Raw genomic sequence first — 26,963 nt, 5'->3', positions numbered from 1 at the left:
CGCCCGCACCCAGCCTGATGTGACTCTCCTCAGCTGCTGGCTCGCTCTTTTTTGCCTTACTGGGACTCGAAGCAGCGGAGGAGGCCACAAAGTTGAAGCGCTCGCCCTAGTGGGCAAGTTTGGGCGACCGGAGCTGAGGAGCGGTTGGCGTGGTCGGCCGCCGCCAGGCTCGCCCCACAGCGGGAGCGCTTGCCCGCAGCACTCACCCCCTCCGGCGGCGGCGATGTGGAGAAATCAGGGAGAAGCGGTGTCGGGGGCTGATTAGCCCTTAAACGCTCGGTGCGGCTGCCGCGAAATGGGAAGCAAAGTGTTTGGGGGACTAAGTTCGGCCTCAGAAATGCCCGGAAAGAGGCTGCCAAGGCCGAGGCGCAGCGCGGACGCGGCGGAGTTGGAGGTGCCCGCGGTGCCAGCCGCGGCCGTCGCCACCTAGGCGAGGGGCTGAGGGCGCAGCTCGTACGTAGCTCGCTCGCTCGCTCGCTCGCAACCACTCGTGGCCCCGCGGAGCCACGTCGTTTCTTTGGCCGTCGCCACACCGGCCGGAGGCGTGCCCGCGCCCCCTCGCAACCGCTGCGCTTCCCTGCTTTTGGCTCTGCAAGTGCCCACTTCTGTCCGGAGAGGCGCTCCGGCCGCCGAACTGCCCGCCGCACCTGGTCGTCCCTTCCCCTGTTCCCCCAGTGAGGCGCCCTCCCCCGCCCCCTCTCTCCCCTCCCCCAAACAACAGCCCAAGCTCGCTCCTGCGCGCGCGCTCTCCCGGGCCCAAGTGAATAGTCCTCGCGCGAGCGGGACACGGTGGTGGATGCAGTTCCGCTCGCTTACAGCCGCCAGGAGCTCCCTGGCGCCGCAGGCAGCGTCCTCCTCCGAAGCAGCTGCGTCTGCACCTGGGCAGCCTGGACCTTCGTGCCCTGCCCCCGGGGCCGCGCGCGGGGGGCGCCCCGCGACACCTCCTGAGGGCCGGGTGGAGGAGGAAGAGGAGGAGGAAGAAGACGTGGACCCGGACCCCTACCCTACGCAGGACACCTGGTCCCGCCGCTGTCACTTCTCTTTAAGTGGGAGAAGAGAGCTGGGGAGAGCCATGGGGGGCTGCGAAGTCCGGGAATTTCTTTTGCAATTTGGTTTCTTCTTGCCTTTGCTGACAGCTTGGCCAGGCGACTGCAGTCACGTCTCCAACAACCAAGGTAAGGGACGGGGCGGAGGAGGGGGAGGGGGCGGGAGGAGGCGAGTGCATTGGTCGCCTCCTGCAGGTAACTTCGTCCCGGGGTAGGCTTCTTCACACGAGGAGGTCGAGGTTGTCCCCTCTACCAGAGCGCCAGGAGCGGCGACCTCTCGAGTTGCGGTCCCTTTTGCTCCCAAACGTCTTTAAACAGATGCCCGGGCATCAGCAGCAGTTGGGTCCCACCGCTGGCGGCCGCGGGACCGCTCCCCGCAGCGCTGTCTCCACAGGAGGTCAGGCTCCGTGGCACAGGCTTAATGGACTTCTGGCTCTTCGCTGCTGCTCACAGCACGGGTACTTGTAGGTTCTCACTTGCCTTCATGAAAGCAGATAGCTCCCGCTGTACCCTGTGACTAAATACCAGCCTTGTTCCTGGGGTAGCTCTGCTGCCCGCGCCCAGCCGCAGCCCCCTTAGCCCATTCAGAGCGAATGTAGACTTGTTGGAAATTAGTCCTGCCTGGACCAGATGCCCAGATTTTTGTGGTTTCTTTCTTGCGGTGACGGGGGGGTGGGGGTGGGGGGACAAAGGGTGGGGAGAAAAACGTTAAGTGTGAATTTCCAAGTTGTGAATATCCTACTCGTAAAGTCGAGTCACTGACAGATTTTTTAGGAGGAAAACTTTGTTAGGTAAAGTGATAAAGTGAAACTGAATAGTGTGTGAAAATTGAAAGTCAGGTTTATTGAATGGAAAGCAGTGAGAATTCTTGAACATTTTCTTTCCTTCTATTCAGTAGTCTTTATGAGACATACCTCACTGGATATCTCCTACGAGTATTTAAGGATCTATAAAAATATCACCTGCATAATCTAAATTCCTAGAACTAAGTGGTGAACAACCATAAAAGTTTTCCAGCATGTACTGGCTGGATGCTCTCATTGGCGCTGTGATGACCACCCGTTATGTCACACGTTTCTAGAGACCTCAAATGTACAACTTTAATTAGAGCTATAACATCGAAGGCTTCGAAATAATTTGCAGATACAAAAATGGAGGTCAGATGATATGAAAGTGTGCACTTGCTTTGTGAGGATGAGAAGGTTAGAGAGAAGGCAAGTAAAACAACAGCCTTCTTTTGTGTCATAAACATCTGACCTTTTTTTTTTTTTTTGGAAACATAATTATTCAGAATCAATATTCTGTTTTTATTTATACACTGCTACTTTTGACATGTTTTCCTAATTATTTGTTGTTTTTTGTTTTACCTGCCAGATTGAAATCACAAGTGCATACGTAAATTCAGAAATCACACATAACTGTCATGTCTTTGAAGATCTATCACATAAGTGCCACCTATAGTGCCATATTTGCCAATGTTGGTGTATACCTTCACACACATTCTTCATTTGTTTTCAAGGGACATTGGCATTAAATATTGGAGGGGTAGTTACTTAATATAGTTCTGTGAGAATAGAAGATTGTAAAAAATAACAAAATTATTTACTTTGACTTTTTTGTGGGGTGAGAAAAACAGTTTTTAATAATCAGAAAGTCAGACGTTTATATTGTGGTATGTGTTAGTATTTAGTATGTTAGTATGCATCTCTTTAGTAGCCACAGTAGACTCATTTACTAGAAATATTTAACAGTTATTTCCATGCAGTAATATCCCTAAATCAACATTTAGTTTTTCATTAAGTGTCCATGATATACCAGTTACCATACTGGGCCCTGGGGAGACTAACATAAATAAAATACATAACAGAATCTCCAAATGACTAAAGTGCCATTCCACCAAAATGTGTTGTCAAGTGTTAAAGTACCACGTTTCAGATATTCATGATAAATTTAAGGGCAAAGAGGAGTTATTTGTTAACCTCTTGTAGTAATTCCTATTTGTTGTAATGACTTTCCCATACTTTTTAAATACATTTTACCTAAAATATTTACCAAATATATGTAATATATGTGTTTGTATCAATTAGCTTAACTTAACATTTGTGAACATTACTTAGTTTATCCATCAGTTAAGGAGGATCATTAAAGATAGTCTAATGAACTCTTAATTGGAATTTTTATTATAATAGAAACACAGGCTATGCGTAAGATTACACTTGAACAATATCGTACCTAAAGGCTAAGTTGGATAAAATTTAGAGGAGTTCTTTAACAGAAGATTATAGAGAAATATGCTCAGAATTTTTTTTTATCATACACAAGTAATTGCTTATAAAATGCTTTATACAGCCTAAACTCATGGTGATTAGGAATTAAGCCTTATGTTACTTTAGGATAATTTTTGAATACTGAAATCATCACACTAATGGTTAATAAAATGTCAAACTTCAAAATGTTATTCTAATTAACATTTTGGAGATACGTTTTTAATTCATAATTTCATAAATTAGATAACATGAATCAAAACATTCCTTAACAATTTTTAAACTTTGAAAATACGGGGCATTAGAGTGTCTGTATAATATAAAAAGAATAATAATAAAACATAAATTAGATTTGTTACACACGATAGCAAAAATTGGTGATATGATTAATATTTAATTTTAAGGAGATAGTATTTATTTTCCTAGTAATTTGTCTTAAAATGGAATTTAAGTTTTATTTTTAAAATTTGTTAGGGTATAATTTCATTTTTATATAACTTGTCTTCTGATTAAGGATATTTACAAAGTAAAAATTTTAATGGTATTTATAATTTTTACCAAATTATGTAAAATCTTTCATGGTTGAAATGAGTAGATTCACCTCTCCCTCCCCTTTTTTTCATACTTAGCCAGGGTAAAATGATGATGACAAAAAAGTGAACTACCTCATTTTTAACATGGTGCTTAACAAGGTACTGAGAGTAACTTGACTATAGGAAGCATGTCTTGTCCTTTAACTGGCTCTGAAGCTCTGCACTATAAAGATGAAATAAATCAATTTGACTCTCTCTTCCTATTACCTAAACCTCCTTGAATCGATCAGAAAGTAGAGTTGCTTCCTAGATCACTTCATCTGATTAAGTAAGTGAAAACATGATTTGTGTTCAAATTTCTTATATTCCATTTTTTCCCATTTAAAACCATAATATTTAGGTATAACCAATTTTTATTCAAAAATAACAGATTTTACCTTCTTCATAAGCTTTTATTTCTGTATTGGGCATTTAGGTGAATATAAAGCATAATCTTGTTTCATATATAAGTAACCATGTCTGTCAATTACAGTGGTTAATAGCCACCAGGGGTCCATTTATTCAAAGATTACTCTCTTTTAGCTAATAGTACTAAATAGCCTAAAAGTGCTGATTTATTTCTCACGTCATGTTTTCAAAACTAATCAGAGACTAAAATAATTCATTAAAACAAAATATGGTTTGCATACTAGAGTCTAGTGAACTCATTTTAGTACCAGGATTGTGTGAACTGATCATTTTTTCCAGGATACTTAGGACTAATTCAATAAACAAGCAAAACAGTAGTCTGACTCATTAGTATCCCGGGATTTATTAATCTGAATGAATTGACTGTAAAATCCACTGAGTTATATGTGAATACAGGTTAACATACCTGAGCAGAAAAATATCCTCTTAAGAAAAGTCATAGCCTAAAATTAGTTGAACCTCCATTAGTATTGTTCACGAACTGTAAAAGTAAATTTTGTTCTTATATTTATAGAAAAGGATGAATTGAAAATTTTTTAGGAAGTTTGAGTGAACTTTATTGAAAATATTAAAAACTTTGTTAAAAAAGAAAAACTGGATGGTGTACAAAGTATATTTCAAAAAGACCTTTTACCTAGATAAAATTCATTTTCAGGGGTAAGCTATTCATAGTTGTAAAGGGGCAGGAGGTTGTAATCACATGCCTTCTTATTAACTGTAAGTATAAAAACAACCTAAAATGTAATTTTATAATACATTTACAAGTTAGAAAAAGTCATGTGTAATTATTATGATTAGTTCTCAAAGTAGAAAGATAAAATGCCATTAATATGTATTGATCATCTAAGTATTGTTTGCTCTGGTTTGGGGATAAAAGTATATCTAAAAACTTTTTCATGCACACAAGTTATACAGTATTCTTTAAGGGTCTCTTTAAAGTAGAACTAACATAAACAAAATGGTTTTATTTTGATTTTCCTAAGAGGAAAAACATATATCTAGGGTGCAAGACAAAATTAACGTTTACATTACATCTTTTAATTTTTTAATATTTTCAATATTTTCTGTATGGAACTTGTATTACTTTTGTTACAAAATTATATATTAAAAATATTAGAATAGAAATCCTTTTGTTTCTTCACTCAATATTGCCGGTATAAACTAGTACAAAAGGCATTATAGATTTCTTGTATTTCCTTCTCCTAATGATCTTTCCCCATCAGAGGCACCACATCTCACTCAGTTTCTGCCTTTATTCACACATCTGAGTACTTCAGACTACATATTGCATTTGTCCCAGATGGCAAGAGAATAGATTGTATTTTATACTGTACCTCAACCAGACTCTAGAAATAATAGAAAGTTTCTTCCTTGTGTTTGACTCAACACTTTTTGGGAGTATAAATATGATAGAGATCAATACATAAGTAATCAAAATGGGTTGACTTTGCCCAAAGTGTAATTATAATCCAACCAAATTTATACAGAAGGATTAAATTGTTTATCCATTCACCATGTCCTTTTTTAAAATAAAAAATAATATGTATTTAAAGTGTGCAACATAATTTGATATACTATGTCTATAGCATTTTGATCAGCTTGTAATTTCATTAGACTGGGGAGGTGACACTTGAGCCAGATTTTAGGGAGAAAAAAGGTAGAAGTATGGAAGGGGAAGAATTACATTCAAGGTGCAGAGAACTTGCCTGGGCAGTGATCTGGAAAGGAAATGAGCCTGATGCGTTTGAAGAACTGAGTCAGTATGACTGGAGTTCACTGAACAAAGAAGAGAGTAGCACAGTGGTCTAAAAGATGGCTAGGAACCAGATCCCACAGAGAAGAAAAGGAGTTATGGTAAGGAGTTTTGTTTTAATATTTTTCTAGGTAAAATGGGAAGCTTTTGAGAGTTTTAAACGATTTTCATTATAAGAGCATTATGGCTGGTGAGCAAGGAGATGATTGGAAGGTGGCAATAGAATTAGGGGTCTTTTGCAGTTGCTCAGGAGAGGGGTTATGGTTGCCTGGCCTAGAGTGGTGGTATCAGAAATGGAGAAAAGAAGGTAGACTTGAGATACATTTTGGAAATAGAATTTATGGGACTATCTTATCTTTACAGAGAAATAAATATATTTATTTATTTATTTATTTATTTATTTTACAAATAGTTTATTGTCAAATTAGTTTCCACATAACACCCAGTGCTCATCCCCACAAGTGCCCTCCTTCATGCCCATCTCTCCCCTCCCCCTACATCCATCAGTTCTCAGTTTTTGTCAGCATTCAAGAGTCTCTCATGGTTTGCCTACAGAGAAATAAATATAGATATTTGGCATTTATATCATTTTTTCCCAAGGGGCCCAAACAAATTTTTCATTAGTCCCCATAAAAATTACCTTGACATATAATTATTGATACTTGACAGAGAGAGGATATTCTTGGGGACAGGGATGAGGGAAGGAACAGACTTTTCACTAAACAAAAGTAAATTGCATGTCATTTAAAAAATTTCTCTAACCAGTTAATTATCCATTGTTTGAATTCCCCTTTAACAATATTATATGAATGCTGTAATTAAATATATAGAAGCACAAAAACTCTTAACAGTCCTATATATTTAGTATATATTTAGAAAATTCATTCTCTGGAGAAGCTTCATTTAAACATTTCCAACTATTTTTAAATATATATTCAAAAATAGTTCTTAAATTTTACTTTACTGCTTAAAATTTTATGGAGAAAGCTACTGTTATAGTTATTGCCTTTCAATAAATATGTTGACTTATGTAATATACAACCTCAGTTTTCAGTGATAAATATTCTAACCTGAAAGGAAATATCCACTCTTAAAACAGATGTTTATTGAAAGCCTACTATTTGATAGGGTGTTTACTTGCCATATGCAATAGATAAGTGAGAAGCTTCCCTTGCAGAATATATGAACCAGTGAAGAGTTTCCAGTCTCTTTCCAGATCTGGCAGGAACATTTTGTTTCCTTAAAATGGGATGCAAAAGCAATTAGAAAAACTTTAAAAACACATTTGTTATGTGATAAGGTATAGCAGCGCTGATGATAAACTATTATTATATAGGAGATTTATGTATCATTTATTTGAAAGTGATATCTAAGATTATGTTTTATCTCAGAACAAGCCACTCAATAATCATTACACATCTCGCTTGTGTCAGGAATTATGCTAGGTTCTGAGGCTACAATGATGATTATCATACAGTCCCTGTTCCTTAGAAACTCAGTCTGCACTGTTGATGTTGTATATCTTTGATTCATCTTTAATTACTTGGTGATTTTTATAAGATGAAGAATTTTATAGTAAATGAGATTATGAGGGAGAGAAGGAAGGAAATAAAGAAATACTGTCAACCTTTTTATGCATCTTGTAAAGTTGTTTCACAAGAATCTTCTAATGTTTTATGATGGATATATATTTAATTATATAAAAGAAAGTATAAAATACATCTTAAAATATATTCATGGTACAAAACATATTTCATATATCTAATGCCTTTCCATAGGTTGACATGTGGAGTGAGCTTTTGTTCAAAGCATGTTAGACTAGCATATTCTGTTTATTTAAGGTGATTAATTATTGAAAACTGTAATTTATGTTGAAGATGCAGGTTTCCAGTTTCAAACAGCAGCAAGAATACCTTTTAATTGAACTTCAAGTGAGAATTAAGGTTAAAGTATGTATTTTCAGTCCACGTCCTAAAAAATACATTCAGCTTCTTTCCTCGGATACTGCTGAGTCCTCTAACTGTTGGCCTGTTTGATGACCTGTACTTGGATAAAATTGAAAAGTCATCACTCGTCCTCCCATTTCCTTTAATAACTTCAGGTGTAAAAGTCATAGTTACTTTTTGATCATAGGAGATACAAGATAACATCTCCTTAAAAATTGATGTTAAGAAGGTGGAAATAATTTTATTTTTATCTTGTAATGTTAGATATCGTTGTGCATATCTGGAGCTGATTAAAAAGTAAGCATATACATACATATATGTAACTTATTCATTTATTATGCTAATTTATAAATAACATAAGAGTAGGATAATAATATATTCTTTCGGGTTGTACGGTATTATGATACTTATATTTTGTGGTATATGAGCATTGCAATGAGAAACACATTCTTAGTACATAAAGTATAATATTTAGACAAGGATAAAACACTTGTGCACAGTTAAAAAAAATCAACAAAGGATATTTGCCTGCCTTTGATGATAATTGATAGGTATATTTTTAAGAAATTAAAAAATAGAAATATTTTGTGTCCTAAGAAATGAAAACGTATTACATTAGTATGTATTCCAAGTAAGAATTATCAAAACTAGTTGAAATTGCCCTGAAATTTGAGTTGAATCAAATCTTAATAGCACCTTAATTTTTACTTTAAAATGCAGAAATATTTTGTTATATTACTTAGAGATGATACTTAATATTTTTGAATATAATATAAATTAAATGTATAGAGAATTAAAATGTACAATGTATGTTATTCTAAAAATTGGTAACTTAGATAATGACATTTATTTTAAAATATGATACAGTAGTTACATAGCTTATACAGACACCAAAATGAAAGAAAAATAGGGATAGAAGAGAGAGCTGAATTATGGCTCTTCTTAAAAAAATGAACCTGTTGGTTAAGGAATCTTTCATTATACATATCTCATAAAATTTTGGCTTAGATTCCTTGATCTCTGCAAGTACAGAAGTGCCCATTGATGGCAAACAATCTTAGCTAAAACTTAAACCCAAAACTACAAATTTCCTTCCACACTACCTCTGCATTTAAAGTATACTAGATAATGTTTATCTTGGATATGCAAGTGAAAATAATTAGTAGCTGTGACAGGAAATTGCTGAGCAAACTAGTACTAGCATTGCACAAAATCTTAAGTATTTTGTCAGTTTCCAAAATTAAGTAAAATCTCTTTTGGTTCACTTAATAATTAGTATGCCCCAGGGGCACCTGGGTGGCTTAGTCGGTTAAGCGGCCAACTTTGGCTCAGGTCATGATCTCATGGTTTGTGGGTTCGAGCCCCATGTCGGGCTTTGTACTAACAGCCTGGAGCCTGCTTCAGATTCTGTGTCTCCCTGTCTCTCTCTGTCCCTCTCCCGCTCATGATCTGTCTCTCAAACATAAGTAAATGTTAAAAAAAATAATTAGTATGTCCCAACATCAAGTGGATAATAGGACAATTTTAGGATACTAGAAAATTTCCTAGTGAACTAGAATTGTTCACTCTTACTTTGGCTATTTTTCACACATAATTTAATGAGAGAGCAATGAAAAGGAGATCTCAATTTTTATCTTAAAAAGAAACCCAAAATTTCAGAAGTATATATTGTTGTTATAACATATTGCTTAGTATAAAGTAAGTTAAAATTAACATGCTCCAATTTTATTGTTATTTTTATGACACTGTATTAAAGCAAAAAGGTATCTGTAGTAGGTATAATAACTTACTATCTTACAGTGATATAGTATAATAACTTCATTTTATAGGGTAGAAAAGCTGTAGTTCACCCAGATTATTAAAAGTATCAGTTTGGTTCTTTGTTTAATAAAAACTAAATGTGTAAGCATCTTTATAATAGTCACTTGTTTATGATCAGAAATCTATATATGTATGCATTGTTTTCTAGATTTTGCAGAGCCCTATTACCTAGTAAAGCAGAATTAAAATTAATAATTTATTTTAAAGGTTAGTATTCCAGAGTTTTAATGTGCTTATTAAGGCTAAATAATGCTTTTTCGCCCTAAAAAGTAATGAAGCCTTAAAATCAGATGAAATTATTAACCTGTTTCTATAATAAAGTCTTCAAATACTTTTTCATTGCAATATAGCTGTTGTTACCTATGAGTTTTTGTTCGTTCATTTATATTTTTATTACTTAGATATATGTGTTTTTTTTCTAGAATTCTCAAAACAGTTCAACAATAAGTGTACATTCATCTGATTATTAAATGAAATATATTGATAACTATTGTGTTTTTTTCCACTGTGCTGGGCACAGGAAATACAAAGGTAGATTACTGCCAGGTACTTCTGAGGGCCTAAGATTTAATTAGGCTATTTATATGTCATTGAATAATTAAAACATTATGTATCAAAGTAATATGGATTAGCTGTTGCATAGATAAGTTCACATCTATGAACTATTGTTTACAGAGATGAAAAGATAAAAGTACTGTTCTTAGGGATCTATGAATTGAGACACTGAAAATAAATATTAATTCAGTCTATTGGCCATGACTTTATGTGACCGCTAGAAATAAGATAATATCTGCCTCCTGACCTTAAGGACAATATTATGAAATTGAAGAGATATACCTGACAGTTGAACATTAGTGATATGTTATTGCAAAGATAAAATGAAAGGAAACAACATAAAATTTTACAAATAAATGAGTCATACATGGAAAATAAAAATGAGCTTCACATTTATCAGTTTTCATCATCATGAATATATGAAGCCAATAAGAGAATTAAAATGAATAACTCCTCCAGAGACCTCAATTAAAACATTTTTTTAATGTTTATTTTTGAGAGAGCAAGAGAGAGCAAGCGAGTAAGCATGAGTAGGGGAAAGGGCAGAAAGAGGGAGACACAGAATCCGAAGCAGGCTGTGCGGGGCTTGAACCCATGAACCATGAGCTCATGACCTGAGCTGAAGTTGGACGCCCAACTGACTGAACCACCAATTCAGAGACTTCAATTTTTTTTAAATTCATTTTAATGTTTATTTTTATTTTTGAGAGAGGGACAGAGTACAGGCAGAGAGGAGCAGAGAGAGGGAGAGACAGAATCTAAAGCAGGTTCCGAGCCCTGAGCCATCAACACAGAGCTTGATGTGGGGCTTGAACCCATAAACCGTGAGACCATGACCTGAGCTGAAGTCACTTAACTGACTGATCCACACAGGTGCACCGAGACTTCAATTTTTAAGTTACTTTGAATAGTTATTCTGCACTTAAAGATTAAGATTTATTCTGTATACAAATGCAAAGTAAATATCCAAGTGAGTAATATCTTACATTGAGCATAAAACTTTCAAGTTAAGTGGTACAACTTGGCATTTTCAATTAGTTTTATTAGGTTCTTTAAGAAATATATTTAATTATGGTGGCTGCTTTTATAAAAACCCCCACAAAAATCTAAATTTTAATGGATTATATGTGATTTTTTTCTACTGAATATTTTATCTTTAGATGGATGCAAAGTTGGAAATACCTGTATGGTTTATTTTATATTTAATTTAAAGATTAAAAATCTTCCTGTAAATTCTTGCTGTCTCCTAGTATGTTAATTACTTGTTTTATATATAATTTTTATAACTCTATTAAATATTAGTTTCTGGCAGTGTTTCATAACTTTGAAATTGCTGGTATTCCTTAATATCTATCTTAAGAAATTAGGTAAATTCCTGTTTGATCCATATTTTATGTTTGAAAAATATGCCTGTAGAAACACATAGAAATAGAAATTGCTGCCAGAACTTGGTATTTTTAAACAGAGAAAAATCAATAGCAGATTATCCATGATTAGCTGTTGACATTTAGGTTTGTACATTTAGAATGTCAAAAGCTCCAAAACTGTCAATTTAATTTTTAAATTACAATCATATTCTCAAATGTAACATTTTAGGTTTTTTTATCTTTTAAAGTTTATTTATCTTGAGAGAGAGTGGGGCAGGGGTAGAGAGGGAGAGGGAGAAAGTGAGAATCCTAAGCAGGCTCTATGCTGTCCATATTGAGGCCCATGGAGCTCCCATTAACCATGAGATCATGACCTGAACCAAAATGAAGAGTTGGCTGCTTAACTGACTGAGCCACCCAAGAACCCCTCAAATCTGACATTTTGTGGTTTTCATCCTCCCTCCAACATAAAGGTGTACTTTTGAAAAAAACAATTAATTGAAACTATTATAGATCTTTTGACAAAATGGGCTTTAATTAATTAAGAAATTAGAGATCTGCCAATAAACCTGAGGATTACTCATATCTTTGCATGCTCCTGCATTTGCTGTTGTCATTATTACAATATGCTAGTGTAGGTATTATTTCTAACTTATGAAAATAAATATATTTATAAGGCATATTATATTTGGATTAGTATATTCTCTTTTAATATTATACAGTGCATGACATATGGTTACTGCTATATCACAAAAATTATTTTAATTCTATGCCAGAGTATATATCTTAAGTCTTTAGAGTATTTTCTCCTGGGGCACTTGGGTGGCTCAGTCAGTTAATTGCCCAACTTCGGCTCAGGTTATGATCTCACCACTTGTGGGTTCGAGCCTGTGTTGGACTCTGTGCTGACAGCTCAGCATGGAGCCTGGAGCCTGCTTAGGATTCTCTGTCTCCTTCTCTCTCTGCCCCTTTCCCACTCATACTCTGTTTTTCTCTCTCTCTCAAAAGTAAATAAACATTAACAAAAAAAAAGTTTAAGTATTTTCTCCTACAGGAGATGATTAACCTAGGGTGTCAGAATCTTACTTTACTAGATTAATGATATTTTTTGAGGTTTAATATCTTAATTGTATAAGATTATGAGTTTATAAACACTACATACACCACACACACACACACACACACACACACACACTGCTTATACATGGGTCCAAGTACACCACTAGCTTGGTGAAAAGTTCTATCCCTGATGTAGCACCAGCATTTACAAAGCTTATATGGTACCTGTAAAAATAAGGAAAAATCAGAGAAATTTCATTTTTAATATATTTGTCACTGAGATGTATTAATTCTCCATGCCCAAGATTATTCTGTTCAGTTCAGTTGCTCTCAACTTCCAATTTAAAAACATGCACTTAATTCTATTTCAGTGTAAAAGAAGGTACTATTCCATGTGAAGCGGCTATTTTTAATTTATCTCTTTTAGCTATTAAATTGAAATGATTATGATTTTTGCTTTTATGTCTAAATTCTTTATATATTATTTACATATGTCATTTTAACTCCAGGCATTTCCTCCAACTTGTCTTTAAATAAATTTATTAATGTTTGGTTATGAAGATTGGGTTCAACCTCCAAATTTTTCCACTCACCATTCCTTTCCCTCTATGATTGCTTTTGAAGGCTCATGCACACATTGATAAACAGGCAGTTGGGAAATAAGATGCCCATTTACCAATGACTATAATAGTATTTTATATACCAATGATAAGCTTCCTGGCAAAAAGTCAGTTATAGAATTACAACTAATAGAACTTTTTCCGAAGTGGGTTTTTTTTACCTTCCAATTTAAATCTAAATCATTCTAAGCCCATTTACCTACTATCCACATGCACAAGCATGGCTGATACCTACCTTGTTATAGATGGAAAAGAGGGGGAGTGAAAGGTACACTCAAAGGTAGAAATGTTTGCTACATGGAATGAGGCTGACACAAAAGCAGATTCATTAACTTTACTGCAAATGTGACTTTATCTTGAATTCACACATACATATACAATCTTCTAATATTGTCCAGCTCTGCAAAACTTCTTGGATGGAAAAACCTAGAAAACAGTTGAATAGGGGTTAAGAATTTGACTAAAAGCTAAAGTTAAATCTTTAGCTAAAAGGAAGAAAGTTTCCTTCCCTAGTTCTCTTTTCATTTTTCTTAAAACATTTTTTTTTTGTTTATTTATTTTTGAGAGAGAGAGAGACAGGGTGTGAGCGGGTGAGGGGCAGAGGAGGAAGGAGACACAGAATCTGAAGCAGGCTGTCAGCACAAGGACCAATGTGGGACTTGAACTGACAGACTGTGAGATCATGACTTGAGCCGACATTGGAAGCTTAACCTATGGAGCCACCCTTGTGGATCCTTAGCTTTCATTTCCTAACAGTTAATATTTTTGGAGGAGTTTACAATTTTTTAAAAATGTTTTATTTATTTCTGAGAGAGAGAGAGAGAGACAGTGTGAGCAGGAGAGGGTCAGAGAGAGAGGGAGACACAGAATCTGAAACAGGCTTCAGGCTCTGAGCCGGCAGTCAGCACAGAGCCTGACGCAGGGCTCGAACCCACAAACCGAGATCATGACCTGAGCCAAAGTCAGACGCTTAACTGACTGAGCCACCCAGGTGCCCCAGGAGTTTACAATTTTATGGAATTATGTCTATTAATCTTTTTCTCAGTTAATTTTCTGAGTTTTTAAAAAAATGTGTAGAGAATCTTTGCACATCCTATTTAACTGTATTTTCTAGTATGTTATGGCTTCAGGTTAGTATATCATGCCTCTAAGGATGCTATGACAACAAACATTTCTTTTGAAGATATAAAATGTTTTAGAAAGCAATTAAGCAGTATATTGAAACATATTCGTATGCCTGGTTCCATTAATTCTGTTTTCATGAATATAAATTCTAGGGAAGTGCATAGAAAAAGAGGCTAACATTTATATACAAGGATTTTTGTCTCAGTCTTATTTATAAAATTGAGAAATGGAATCAGAGCAAATGCCCCCAAATAGGAGAGTCCTAATAGAGATTTCCTTTATTTGGAAAAATTTCTTAAATGAGGGCATGTGAATCAATAGGAGTTCCAAATTCCTCTATGTGAGACAATGGAAAAGTCTATTTTACTTCTAAAGAGAGAAAACCGGAGAGATGGTAGAAGAACCAGGAAAGAGGGCTTGTAAGAGAAACAATCTGTTGGAGATTCTGGAGTCAGTTTAGATTAGCTGAGAGAACAGTTTAAAAATGATGGTGACCACCATTCTATTTGGAATTGTTTGCGTGACTGAGATATTAACTGATTGCCCCATCTTCACTTGCACAATTTTGTCAAAATCTGTTACACTTCAGAAAAATTAGAATAGAAAATAGGAATAAAAATTTGAGAAAATAAAAATCTGAGAAAAGAAGAACAGTTAGATAATTAACCACCCTTCAAAATAAATTCCTGAAGATATAAGATTTAGCTATTCAGCTAAATGGGGTTCGGTTCTTTAGGAACTTTGCCTTATTCTTGTAGGTGGTTAAGAACAGGAATTTTATTCTCATATAGTCCTAAAACGAGTCTCTAATCCCTTCAGAGGAGCCAGCATGGATCCATCTAGCATGACAGCATTCCCACAGAAAATTTATAGAAGGCAAAGAATTTAAAAAAGAAAAGAAACAAAGCTTCCTCTGTGTTCGCTATGTGTGCTATTTCTCTTATCAGGAAATACAGGTCAAATGTGTAAAAACATGGATTTTAGAGAACTAAGAGGGAAAGTGGCAACTTTAACAGTATGGAATCTTGTTTCATATGCTTTAAACACACTAGCTTCACTTTCATTTTTATGAATGAACAGAATAGCTTGGCCACCTGTACTTTGCTCATGGAAATGAGCCCTTAAGTCACGGACTTGGCTATAGTTTCCAACTGAAGTAAAAAATGGGGGAATATTTTAGCAAAAATGAAGGAATGGGGCTCTGTTTGCATTCATCCCCTTTTTCCTGGGTGATAAACACTGTATCATTTCCCAAAACCTCTCTAGCTCTATCGTTCTGAGCTTTCAAAACATTTTGCAGTGACAGCCACCAATCCTATTGTCTTTGCTGCCTGATATCCAGCCAAAAGCTGACTTTACATCCTCGCAGAAGATTAATTTGATCACATGGTATCACTGACAAATGAATCTCTAGGAAGGGTATATTTTGAATAGCAACATTTCCAGATTTGGAAAATTGTAAAAAACACAGTGATTCATACAAATTGGTTGGGATAACTAGGGTCAGGAAATAGATACTGCATCATTTCATAAGGAAAGCTTCAGACTCAGATTATATTTTTGGCTGTGTTTTGGGTGTTGCAAGCTATCCCAGTCCAACTTTATAATGCTTGTAAAAGAGGGCACACTGTGGCATGCAGACCACTGTTTCTTAGGCTAATAAGTGTCATTTGTGTATCAAGAATACTATTGCTTAAAAGTAATAGATGTTCCTTTTTTTAAAAACATTTGATGGACGGTGGCATCACTGCTTTCACTTTTAGCAAATTTATGAAAGAGAAAAAATGAGCCCACATGGTACAATAAGAAAGGAATGCAATTAAATAGTCATTTCCTTTTACTCCAGGCAGTTTAATTTCTGTCTGTTATCTGTGCTCTCAAGCACCTTGTCATGCCCCCTTTCCGATAAAAGCCTACTAGAAATAGCTGGGTTAGGAGGAGCCTCGGTTCCTCAGAAGTACTGAAAGGAAGAGAGGTATGGTTACTTGCTTGCTGCCCTGTTCTTGGACACTATTGATAATTTTTAAGTATTTTGGTGATTGATGTGTATTTCTTCTTAAAACTAACTATATGGTGATCCACAGAAGTATGAAAGCTATCTTCCAATCTCATGGGGAAATAGAGATAGCATCTGCTTCCTGTCCCCTTGTTCCTTCCAGCATTCTGATTTGATGATTGAAATCCTGTATTAAATGCTTATTATGACTGTCATATGTAGGAAATGCAATACATTTGAAATAAATATCATATGTTGAACTTGAGTGACTCTATTTTGTCCAAAAGCTTAAAAATAGCTTGCTTATAATCTGTTAAAAATAGCTTACTTAGAAGCTTAGCTTATAACCTGTTAGCAGGTATTTCCACTCTTACTTACTGTCTACACACACACACACACACACACACACACACACAGCCTAAAACACTCTACTACTTGCTCTATAAACTTTTTCCACTGGTCTGCAATGGTTCACATAATTCCAAGCATCTCATTTTAGTGCTATAATGAAAAGAACTATAAATTTACAGTGTGTGTACGTTTTTATCTTTTTGACTGTATTTCAAGTCATATTACATTAAGTATTCCAAATATAACCTGCTTGAGCCTGTGGTTATTAGGAAAATCAGTTCTAATTTAAGTTCAAAATAAATGGATAGCATCTTTGTGCTGAAAGAGGGTATTTTTCTGAAAAACTCAAACATGTTTTATATTCAGCAGTCTCTCCCATTACTGCACATATAAAAATGTATCTCCAGTTGATGGAGGATTTGGCATATGAGGAAAAATAAAGAAAAAGACCAAATGCTTTTCAACTATGTATATTAATTTAATTCTACCACTTTATCTTTTTTATTCCACCTCTCTAAGGTAAGTAAGCAGCATAAATTACTGCACTTATTTTACTAATGGAATTCATATGGACATTAAGTTGCTTGGCAAAGCTGACAGACCAAATTAGTAACCACAAAGGAAAAAGAAAGCCGATCTTAAGCCTGTTAGATCAGTGTACTTTCTAAGTGAGAAGGAGAATTTCAAGCAATGTCTGGAGTATTAAAAATGCAAAGATATTAAATTTAAATACTGTTTCTCAATATTAATGTCTTGAAAACACTTAAAAACAGTGAGCCTATATCTCTTATAAAATAATGATAATCTATTTTAAAGGAATAGAAAATTATTTGGAAAAAAATCTTTATAAAGAATTCCTAGATGGGGAGTCTTGGCTCAGTAGATAGATAGAGCATGTGACTCTTAATCTCAGAGTCGTGAGTTCAAGCCCTACATTGAATGTGGAGCCTACAAAAAACAACACCACCACCACCACCACTCTGGATTGTATAACTTTTTGTTATTAGCAATTAATAGTTTGACTTTAAATGATATTGTTATTTTTACCCTCATTTTCTTTATATATTGTTTTTTCTTTACTATTTATTATTATTTGTTTCTGTGGCACCTGTTTACTAATTTGTCTTGATATGTTTAAAACATTTGTGTAACTAGTCTTGATTAATGAGCAAAAATAATAACTTAAATACCTAGTGAGAAGCTGGATAGTTTGAATCTTCAACTCCTGATGCTCCTCTGCTTGGACCACTTTTGATTTTCCTTCAAATCAGATCTGGCATAGCAACTACAAGTCTTAGTGTTTGTACGAATTGCTGCAGAACTTGTTCAAGTGGTACATTGCTGGGCCCACTACCAGTGAATTGGATTTAGTGTTTGAGGTAGTGTTTAGGACTATTCATTTTTAATAAACACTCTACAAAATTTAGATGCAGATGGTTTAAGAAACTCCAACTTAGAGATCCCCATCTGTATCCATTCTAGTTCTTTGTTTGCAAGCAGTAGGAATTAAAGCTAGCTAAATTGAGCAGAAAATAGATGTTGGGTAATCCACAGAAGCAAAGGGAATCCTAGGAAACCAACTTTAGAAAAAGATGGAAACCAAGGCAGCACATGGGATTTACACATCAGGAATTAATTATTAGCCTCATTGGACTGGATTGATGTCAGCCCTTCTCTTCCTGTAATTTTATTACTCAGTGAGAAATCTTATCCCTGCAGAGGTGAATCAGATTGGCTAGATTGTGTCATGAACACCAGCATCATTGAAAGAGTAGAACCCCTTGATTGACAACCTTATCATGACTGGACACTATATGGGACAAGCAATTTTTAAAAACTGCTGTCACTAAAACAAGTGGAATGGGTAATGAGTGGCCAAAACCTAGAACATGTCTAATCACTGATCATGTAATATAATTATCTAGATAACTTTTTAAAAGAATTTTAGCCCTTACACTAAAAGCTTATTTATGAAGTGAATACAAGTTTGTATAATTAGTATCTATAGAGTTTCCTTGTTCAGACCAGGTATCATTTTTGCTGCTATCCTCTGTAGAGTATTATTAATTTAGGAGACATATTTTAATAGAATCATGAAACAAATCTCCCAAAAGGATAGTATACTTTTGCTTTTACCCAAGTGTACTTTGAAACATCCCTTGATAAAACTCTTATTCTACAGTATAGAAGACAAGGAAACATATAGGTGGCCTGAATTAAACTTTGCTTTACAAAAAAAATTGATTTTTAATGAACGACTTAATGCTAATACACAGACTTTCAGTGTATTAACATATTTTATAATATTTTGGTCATTACCATTTGCTCAATTAACATGAGAAAATTTGTAACAATGTGTTGTGCCCAATATCGATCCAACTTCTGTGTACAACTATTGTACTTTTAAAAACATGTTATTTATTTATTTAGAGAGAGAGAAAGAGAGCGAGCTTATGTGAGTGGGAGAGGAGCAGAGAGAGAGGGAGAGAAAATCCCAAGCAGGCTTCACACTGTCAGTGCAGGGCTCAATGTGGGGTTAAGTCTCACGAATGGAGAGATCATGACCTGAGCCAAGATCAAGAGTAAGATGTTTAACTGACTGAGTCACCCAGGCATGCCTTCAACAGTATTGTACTTTCAAAAATAAACTGGTTCCTGAACTACAGAACAAAACTGATATGCTTCTAAGCCTTATATTTTTAAAATATCCACTAACTGACATTTAAGGGGCTTGGATTTTAAGATTGTCAGTGTCTCATTTTAAAATAATTATGTTTCTGTACCACATTTTTCCAGAAATAGCTGCTCAAATGCAGTGGTATAAACTTTGGAGTTTTTGAGTGCTCACATCTTGCTGGGAACCATACTAAGTACTTTAATGTTTTTAATTATGTAATCCTCCCAACAATCTATAAAGTAAACATTATCATTATCCTCATTTTATATATAGGTGAGGAAATCAGGCCACAGAATAGGTTAGGTAATTTGGCATAGTGCTAAAGGGTATTAGTTAGAGTGCTAAGGGTTCATTTGTATCTCCCCAAAAATCAGATGTTTAAGTTTTAACCCCTACTGCCTCAGTATATGACCTTTTTTGGAAAAGAAGATTCTTGCAGACATAATCAGTTTAGATGAGGTTATACTAGTGTAGGGTGGGTCCCTAATCCAATATAACTTGTTTTAATAAAAAGAGAAAATTTGGACATGGATATGGAGACAGGGAGAAGCTATATTAGAGTTATGCATCTGGAAGGCAAGGAACACCACAGATTGTCAGCAAATTATCAGAAACTAAGAAAGGGCCATGAAACAGATACTCTCTGACAGCTCTCAGAAAGAACTAACCTTGCTGACCTCTATGTCTCAGAATTCTAGACCTAATTTAAGACAATACATTTCTATTATTCTAGGCGCCATCTTTGTGATACTTTGTTATGACAGTCCTAGGAAACTAATAGTAAAAGATACAAATTTCTGAAGTTCACATTCTTTCCCCACCCCCCAAATGTATCCATCTTAAGCATATAGTTCAATAAGTCTTTTTTTAAGTTTATTTATTTACTTTTGAAAGAGATCACAAGCAGGGGAGGGGCAGAGAGAGAGGCAGACACAGAATCCAAAGCAGGCTCCAGGCTTTGAGCTGTCATCACAGAGCTCCACGCGGGGATCGAACCCATGAACTGTGAGATCATGACCTGAGCCATAGTTGGACACTTTAAGTGACTGAGTCACCCAGGCACCCCAAGAAGTTTATGTTCTTAACCAGCACACTATATTGTCTTGCTGAGGGTAAGAAAATGAATAAATACATCATTTCTTAGTATGTGAAAGAGATCTAGACTAGGAAAGCTAATCTAGACTAAGAGAGCCGGTAACATTTTTTTTGGAGTTTAAAAGTAATTCTTTGCAAGCACGTTGGATGAGGAAGGAGCCTAAAGTACTACTTTCCTTCAAAACTGACAACAAAAACTAAACAGAATAACTGACTAAATATGATTGGAAGAAAACATAATCTGAGAATTTAATTATAAGTAATAAATTTATATAAATTTAGTCTATTTAAATATATGAAAAAAGTATTCCCCTTACTAAATGTCTAGGGAAAGATAGAAAATCTTCAGGAAGGTCTCTGCTGTTGCTGCTTGGCTGATAACTGTTTACATACATCTCAGCTCATATAGAGTATGACTTTTCCATAAACCCAGGCCTTAATTACTAATGAATTTAATAGGAAAACAAGTAGAAGAAAAATATGATTCTTATTCTACAAACCGTAATGGAGAATGTGCATGGCCTTCTGCCCATAGCTTTTCCTAATTAAAACCGACAGCTGTAGAATAAAGGAAGAATCATGCATAACCTAGGTTTCTTCTGTTCAGAAATAAGTGCAATGAAAGGCAAAATGAGAAAAGTTAGAAGTGGGAAGTCCTTTGAAGGTATATTTCTACCTCAGCTCTGAAATAGTAAAAGCAATAATGAAAATCTCAAGATGTCAGAATGCTGTGAATTGCCAACAATAGAAAGGTAAAGGAAGGCCTAGAAAACTTGATTTTTTTTTCCCTTCCAACTTTAAGAAATTAAAGATGAGTTAAGGGGAGTTTTCTGCATGTATCCAGTAGAGGAAATAGCTTACTATTAAAGTTTGGTCAGTAAGGTACTTGATTTTCTATCTCCTTATATTTCTTTAAGTTTTACTTTGTTCAGAGCTGCATAATAAAATAAGCCTGAGACTGAATTCCAGTCCTATGTTTTATTAAGAATGAGTTTCTTAGAAACTGCCTTAATACTTTAGCCTGCTTCAACCATCTAAAAATTAGCAAAAAAACCATGTAATCAGATTTTAGAATTTATAGATGAACCTGGCTACACAATTACAATAATAGCTATTCTTATTTGAGTTATTACTATGTTTAATAATCCTAACTAATGTTATTAGTAAGGATTTTAGTGCACTATTTCATACCATCCTCTCACCTGAATCATGAAGTAGGCCATATTGTTTATTCACATTCAACAACTGAAAAAACAAAGCCAGACTTTGGGGAATTTGCTGAAGGTCACAAGCCAGTAAGTTATTTAAAGATTTTGGAATCAAACCTAGATCACTACCTTTTTAAAAATGCACACAGTGTTTACTAACTATATTGCTAGTGGCCCTATATCAAGAATACAAATACGAGTAAACTTAGCTCTTCGTGAATTTACTAGTGGGAAGAGTCAATTAAGTGAGTGGAGACAACTTGCTGTAGATTTGATGGAAATATGAACAGGTTTTCAAAGAAAAGATGGTCACATCTACTTTCTTAACTCTGGCTGTGTATCAAAATCACATTGGGAGCTTTTGAATAAGTACCCCAAATGTAATGAATTTTGAACATCTTTTTTCCTGCTCTTGTTAAGACTCATTAAGCATGTAGTAGGCTCTTAATAAATATTGGTTGATTGATCTTAGTAGTTAGCTTTTATTAGCTATTGAAGCCCTTTAGAAATATTTTTAATTATGTAACTGAGTTATATGAAAGGGATTTTTTCAGTATTAAAAAGTTTCATTTTTACAGGGGTGTTAAAGAATTAAAAAAAGAAGAGAAGCACCTGGGTGGCTCAGTTGGTTAAGCATCTAACTTCGGCTCAGGTTATGATCTCATGGTTCATGGGTTCAATCCCCAAGTCAGGCTCTGTGTTTACAGCTCAGAGCTTGGAGCCTGCTTCAGATTCTTTGTCTCTCTCTTTATGTTTTGCTCCTCTGCTCATGCTCTGTCTCTCTCTGTCTCTCAAAAAATGAATGATATTAAAAAATCTAAAAAAAAAAGAGTTAAAAGAGAAGGTATTAAGTTAATTGTGACCAATAGCTATCAGTGTGGTATGTTAATATTTTTATTGGTGATTTACTAATAAATAGTCAAAGGGTACATTATTTCATGAGCAGCACATTCATGTATTCTTACCCTCCCTATACCATGTTAGCATGATGTAAGGCATACTGCATTTTCCCATGATCTTGAAGCTGACAGTCTAATTATCTCCCTATTTCAACTTCTAGTAGAATGAGTATTTTACCTATGGGTTTTTTGTTTTGTTTTTGCTACACAAAGACTTAGTTTGTCACTAGTGCTTTAAACACAGAAATGAATCAAACTAATGTAAAAAAAAAGTAGGAATAAAAAGAAAAAGCTATTCAGTTTTACATATAAGGAGATTATAATAAGTCACTAAGTCCTAACAATAAGGAAAAGCTTAGCAGACTGAAAAATCTACTCCTCTTGAATATGTAAAGAGAAGGGTGGCTACAGAACAAGTTGTTGCCCCCAAGATTGGAGAGATAGTCAAATATAGGGAAGTCACTTTCTCAGAACAGAGACTCAAAAACAGAAACAACCACAGGAACCAGTGCTGGGTACATCCAGGCTGAAAAAAAAATTACAAAGTATACCAAAAGGCAAAAAACGCAATTTGAAGAGACATAACAAACATCAGAAGCAGACATGACTGGAATTGTTAAATCAGGATGTTTTTTAAGTTTTTACTTAAATTTCAGTTAGCTCACATATAGTGTAATATTAGTTTCATAAGTAGAATTTAGTAATTCATCACTTACACATAACAACCAGTGCTCATTTTAAGTGCCCTCCTTAGTACCCATCACCTATTTAACCCATCCCCCTGCCCTCCTCCCTTCCAGCAACCCAAGTTTGTTCCCTGAAGTTGAGTCTGTTTTATGGTTGGCCTCTCTCCCCACACCATATACATCTGTTTTGTTTCTTAACCACAAATCAGGATTTAAAAAAAAAAAAAAAAGTTTATTTTGAGAGAGAAAGAAAGCACATGTACATGAGTGGAGGAGGGGCAGAGAGAGAAAGAGAGAGGAAAAGAGAATCCCAAGTGTGCTCTGATGTGGGGCTCAAACCCATGAACCATGAGATCATGACCTGAGCTGAGATCAAGAGTCAGTTGCTTAACTGATGGAGCTACCCAGGTGCCCCTCAAGTCAGGAATTTGAAACAACTATGATTAATATGCTCAAGTCTCTAATGGATAAATTATACAATATGTAAGAACGGATGGACAATGTAAGTAGAGAGATGGAAATACTAAGATGAGAAAAAGAAATGAAACAAAACACCCCCCCCCCCCGAACAGGAATAAAGAAAGCCTTTAATGGACTTGTTGTTAGATAGGACACAGAAGAAGATATCTCTGAACTAGAGGATATATCAATAGACTCGTGAAAACAAACAAACAAAACCCAGAATAGACTATCCAAGTACTATAGTACAACTACAAGAGATGCAAAATACACATAATGGGAATGCCAGAAGGAGAAGAAAGAAAGAAAGGAATGGATGGAATATTTGAAGTAATACTGTTTAAGAATTTCCTCTGAATTAATGTCATACACCAAACCATAGATCCAGGAAGCTCAAAGAATACAATGTAGAATAAATGCCAAAAGAATAATAATAACAACAACAAACACTGAGGCATATTGTTTCAGAAAAAAATCTGAAAGAAACCAAAGGCAAAAAAATCACTCACCTCTAAACGCACAAAGATAAGATATTTCTCATCTTCTCAGAACATGCAAGAAGTTGAATGGAATGAAGCACTTAAAGTGTTACAAGAAAACACCACCAACCTATAATCCTGTACCCTGTGAAATTACCCTTTAAAAGTGAAAGAAAAAGATATTCTCAGATAAAAATTGAGAGAATTTCTTGCCAGTAAACCTACCTTGCAAGAAATTTTAAAAGAAATTCTTTAAAGAGAAGGAGAATAGTATACATCAGAAACTTGGATCTACATAAAGTAAGGTAGAATACCAAAGAAGGAATAAATAAAGGTAAAACAAAAATGTTTATTTTTCATATACTTGACCTAGCAGAAAACACGTTTCAAAACAATTACAGCAACAATGTAATCTATTATATATATACACACAGATATTTGTTTTATATACCATATATGTGTAATGGTATATTCGTGTAAATGTATATATAAGTGAAATAAATGACAGCAACAGTACATGGGACAGGGGAGGAAGTGGGATTATTTTGTTATGATAAGGTACTCTACCTACAAACAGGTATAGTTTAATTTGAAAGTAGATTTGCATTAGTTGTAAATGTATATTTCAAACTCAAGGGCAACCACTCAGAAAAAATAAAAAAGTATAACTGATATTCTAATAAAGGAGAGAAAATGGAATGATAAAAAAGCTTAATTAAATTCACAAAAGGTAGAAAAAGAGTTAAGACAAAAATAGGAACAAAGTACAAAAGCAACAAACAGAAAACGAGTAAGTTATATATTAATCTGATTATATTAATAATCACATTGAGCATCAAGTGATCTAAATAGACAAACTAATAGAGTCTGCTGGAGTGGAACAAAAATCAAAACACAGCTATATGTTCTTTACAATAAAACCACTTTAAATATAAAGAGGCTATGCATTAAGTAAATAGATGAAGAAAAAGATACCATTCTAACACTAAATAAAAAATACATTAGTAACTAGGGGCACTTGGGTGTCTCAGTCAGTTGAGCACCCAACTTCAGCTCAGGTCAGGGTCTCGCAGTTCGTGAGTTCGAACCGTGCGTTGGGCTCTGTGCTAACAAACAGCTCAGAGCCTGGAACCTGCTTCAGATTCTGTATGATCCTCTCTCTCTCTCTCCCTCCCCTGCTCATCCTCTGCTTCTTTCTGTCTCTCAAAAATAAATAAATGTTTAAAAATTAAAAAAAATTAAAAATACATTAGTAGCTATTCCAATTTTGGACATAGCAGAATTCACAGCAATGGAAGTTAAGGATAAGGAAGCTCATTACATAATGATAAAAGGACCAATTCTTTAAGAAACTCTGTCCAAGAAACTCTTAACATGTATATGCCTAACAACAGAACATCAAACTTTGTAAGACAAAAATTTATGGAACTTCTGAGAAAAATGAATGAGTACATGACCATAGTTGGAGTCTTTAGTATACCTCTATCATAAATGGACAGGCCCAGCAGGCAGAAAATCAGTAAGGACATGGTTGAACTCAACAAAACCATCAATCAACTTGATATAATTGACATCAATAGACTAGTTATTCCAACAACAACAGAGTACATATTCTTCTCAAGCTCACGTAGAATGTTTACCAAGATAGACCCAATTCTGGATCATAAAACACACTTTAATAAATTTAAAAGAAGAGAATTCATACAATTTATGTTTAGGTAATGGGATCAAGCTAGAAATTAATAACAGGTAGCTGGAAAACCCCCTAATACACGATATAAATATAAATAACACAGTAACCAAGCCTAAATCATTAAGAAATAGAAAATCTGATTGGAGTAGTTCTACTAAGGAGATTGAATCAGTAATAAAAAAACCAACAAAAAAAAGTCCAGGACCAAATGACTCCACTAGTGAGTTCTACCACGTTTTTAAGAATAATAATACCAATCTTTCTCAAACTCTTCTGAAAAATAGGAGAGGGGGGAAAAATTCCAAACTCATTTTAAGAGGCCAGCATTACCCTGATGCCAAAACCAGACAAGGACACTACAAAGAAAGAAAATTACAAACTCTGATGAACATAGATGCAAAAGTCCTTAACAAAATACTAGCAAAACGAATCAGCACTATATTAAAAGGATCATACATCATGATCAAGTGGGATTTATTTCAGGGATAAACAGATGGTTCAACATTTAGAAATCAATGAATATGATACACCACATTAACAAAATGAAGGATAAAAATCATGTGATCCTCTCATTAGATGCAGAAAAAGCACTTGAGAAAAAGTTGAATATCCATCCATGATAAAAACTCTTCAATAAATTGGGTATAGAGGGAACATACCTCCAACAGAGTAAATACAATGTATGATTAGCCCATAACTAACATTATACTTAATGGTAAAAGGTTGAAATTTTTTCCTTTAAGATCAGAAGCAAGACAAGGATGCCCACTCTCATCATTGTATTCAGCATATTAGTAGAAGTCCTAGTCAGAACAGTTAGTCAAGAGAAATAAAAGACAAATTTATTTATTTATTTTTTTTTT

At 35.1% G+C, this 26,963-nt stretch overlaps 1 protein-coding gene across 1 annotated transcript in view; it reads left to right on the top strand.

Moving 5' to 3' along the window:
- Positions 1-796: 796 nt before the first annotated feature.
- The window catches only part of LOC120224891 (ephrin type-A receptor 6-like), a 196,407-nt gene continuing 170,240 nt past the window's right edge, over positions 797-26,963 (top strand). Inside the window, exon 1 of the mRNA XM_039223137.1 lies at positions 797-1,175. Coding sequence (XP_039079068.1) covers positions 797-1,175 — 379 coding nt within the window. The remainder of the gene's footprint in view (positions 1,176-26,963) is intronic.

Source organism: Hyaena hyaena, unplaced genomic scaffold, assembly GCF_003009895.1.
Source record: "Hyaena hyaena isolate Hyena2069 unplaced genomic scaffold, ASM300989v1 scaffold_1278, whole genome shotgun sequence".
Classification (NCBI taxonomy): Eukaryota; Metazoa; Chordata; class Mammalia; order Carnivora; family Hyaenidae; genus Hyaena; species Hyaena hyaena.
The sequence above is the reverse complement of the archived record's forward strand: the minus strand, read 5'-3'. Positions and strand labels throughout refer to the sequence as shown.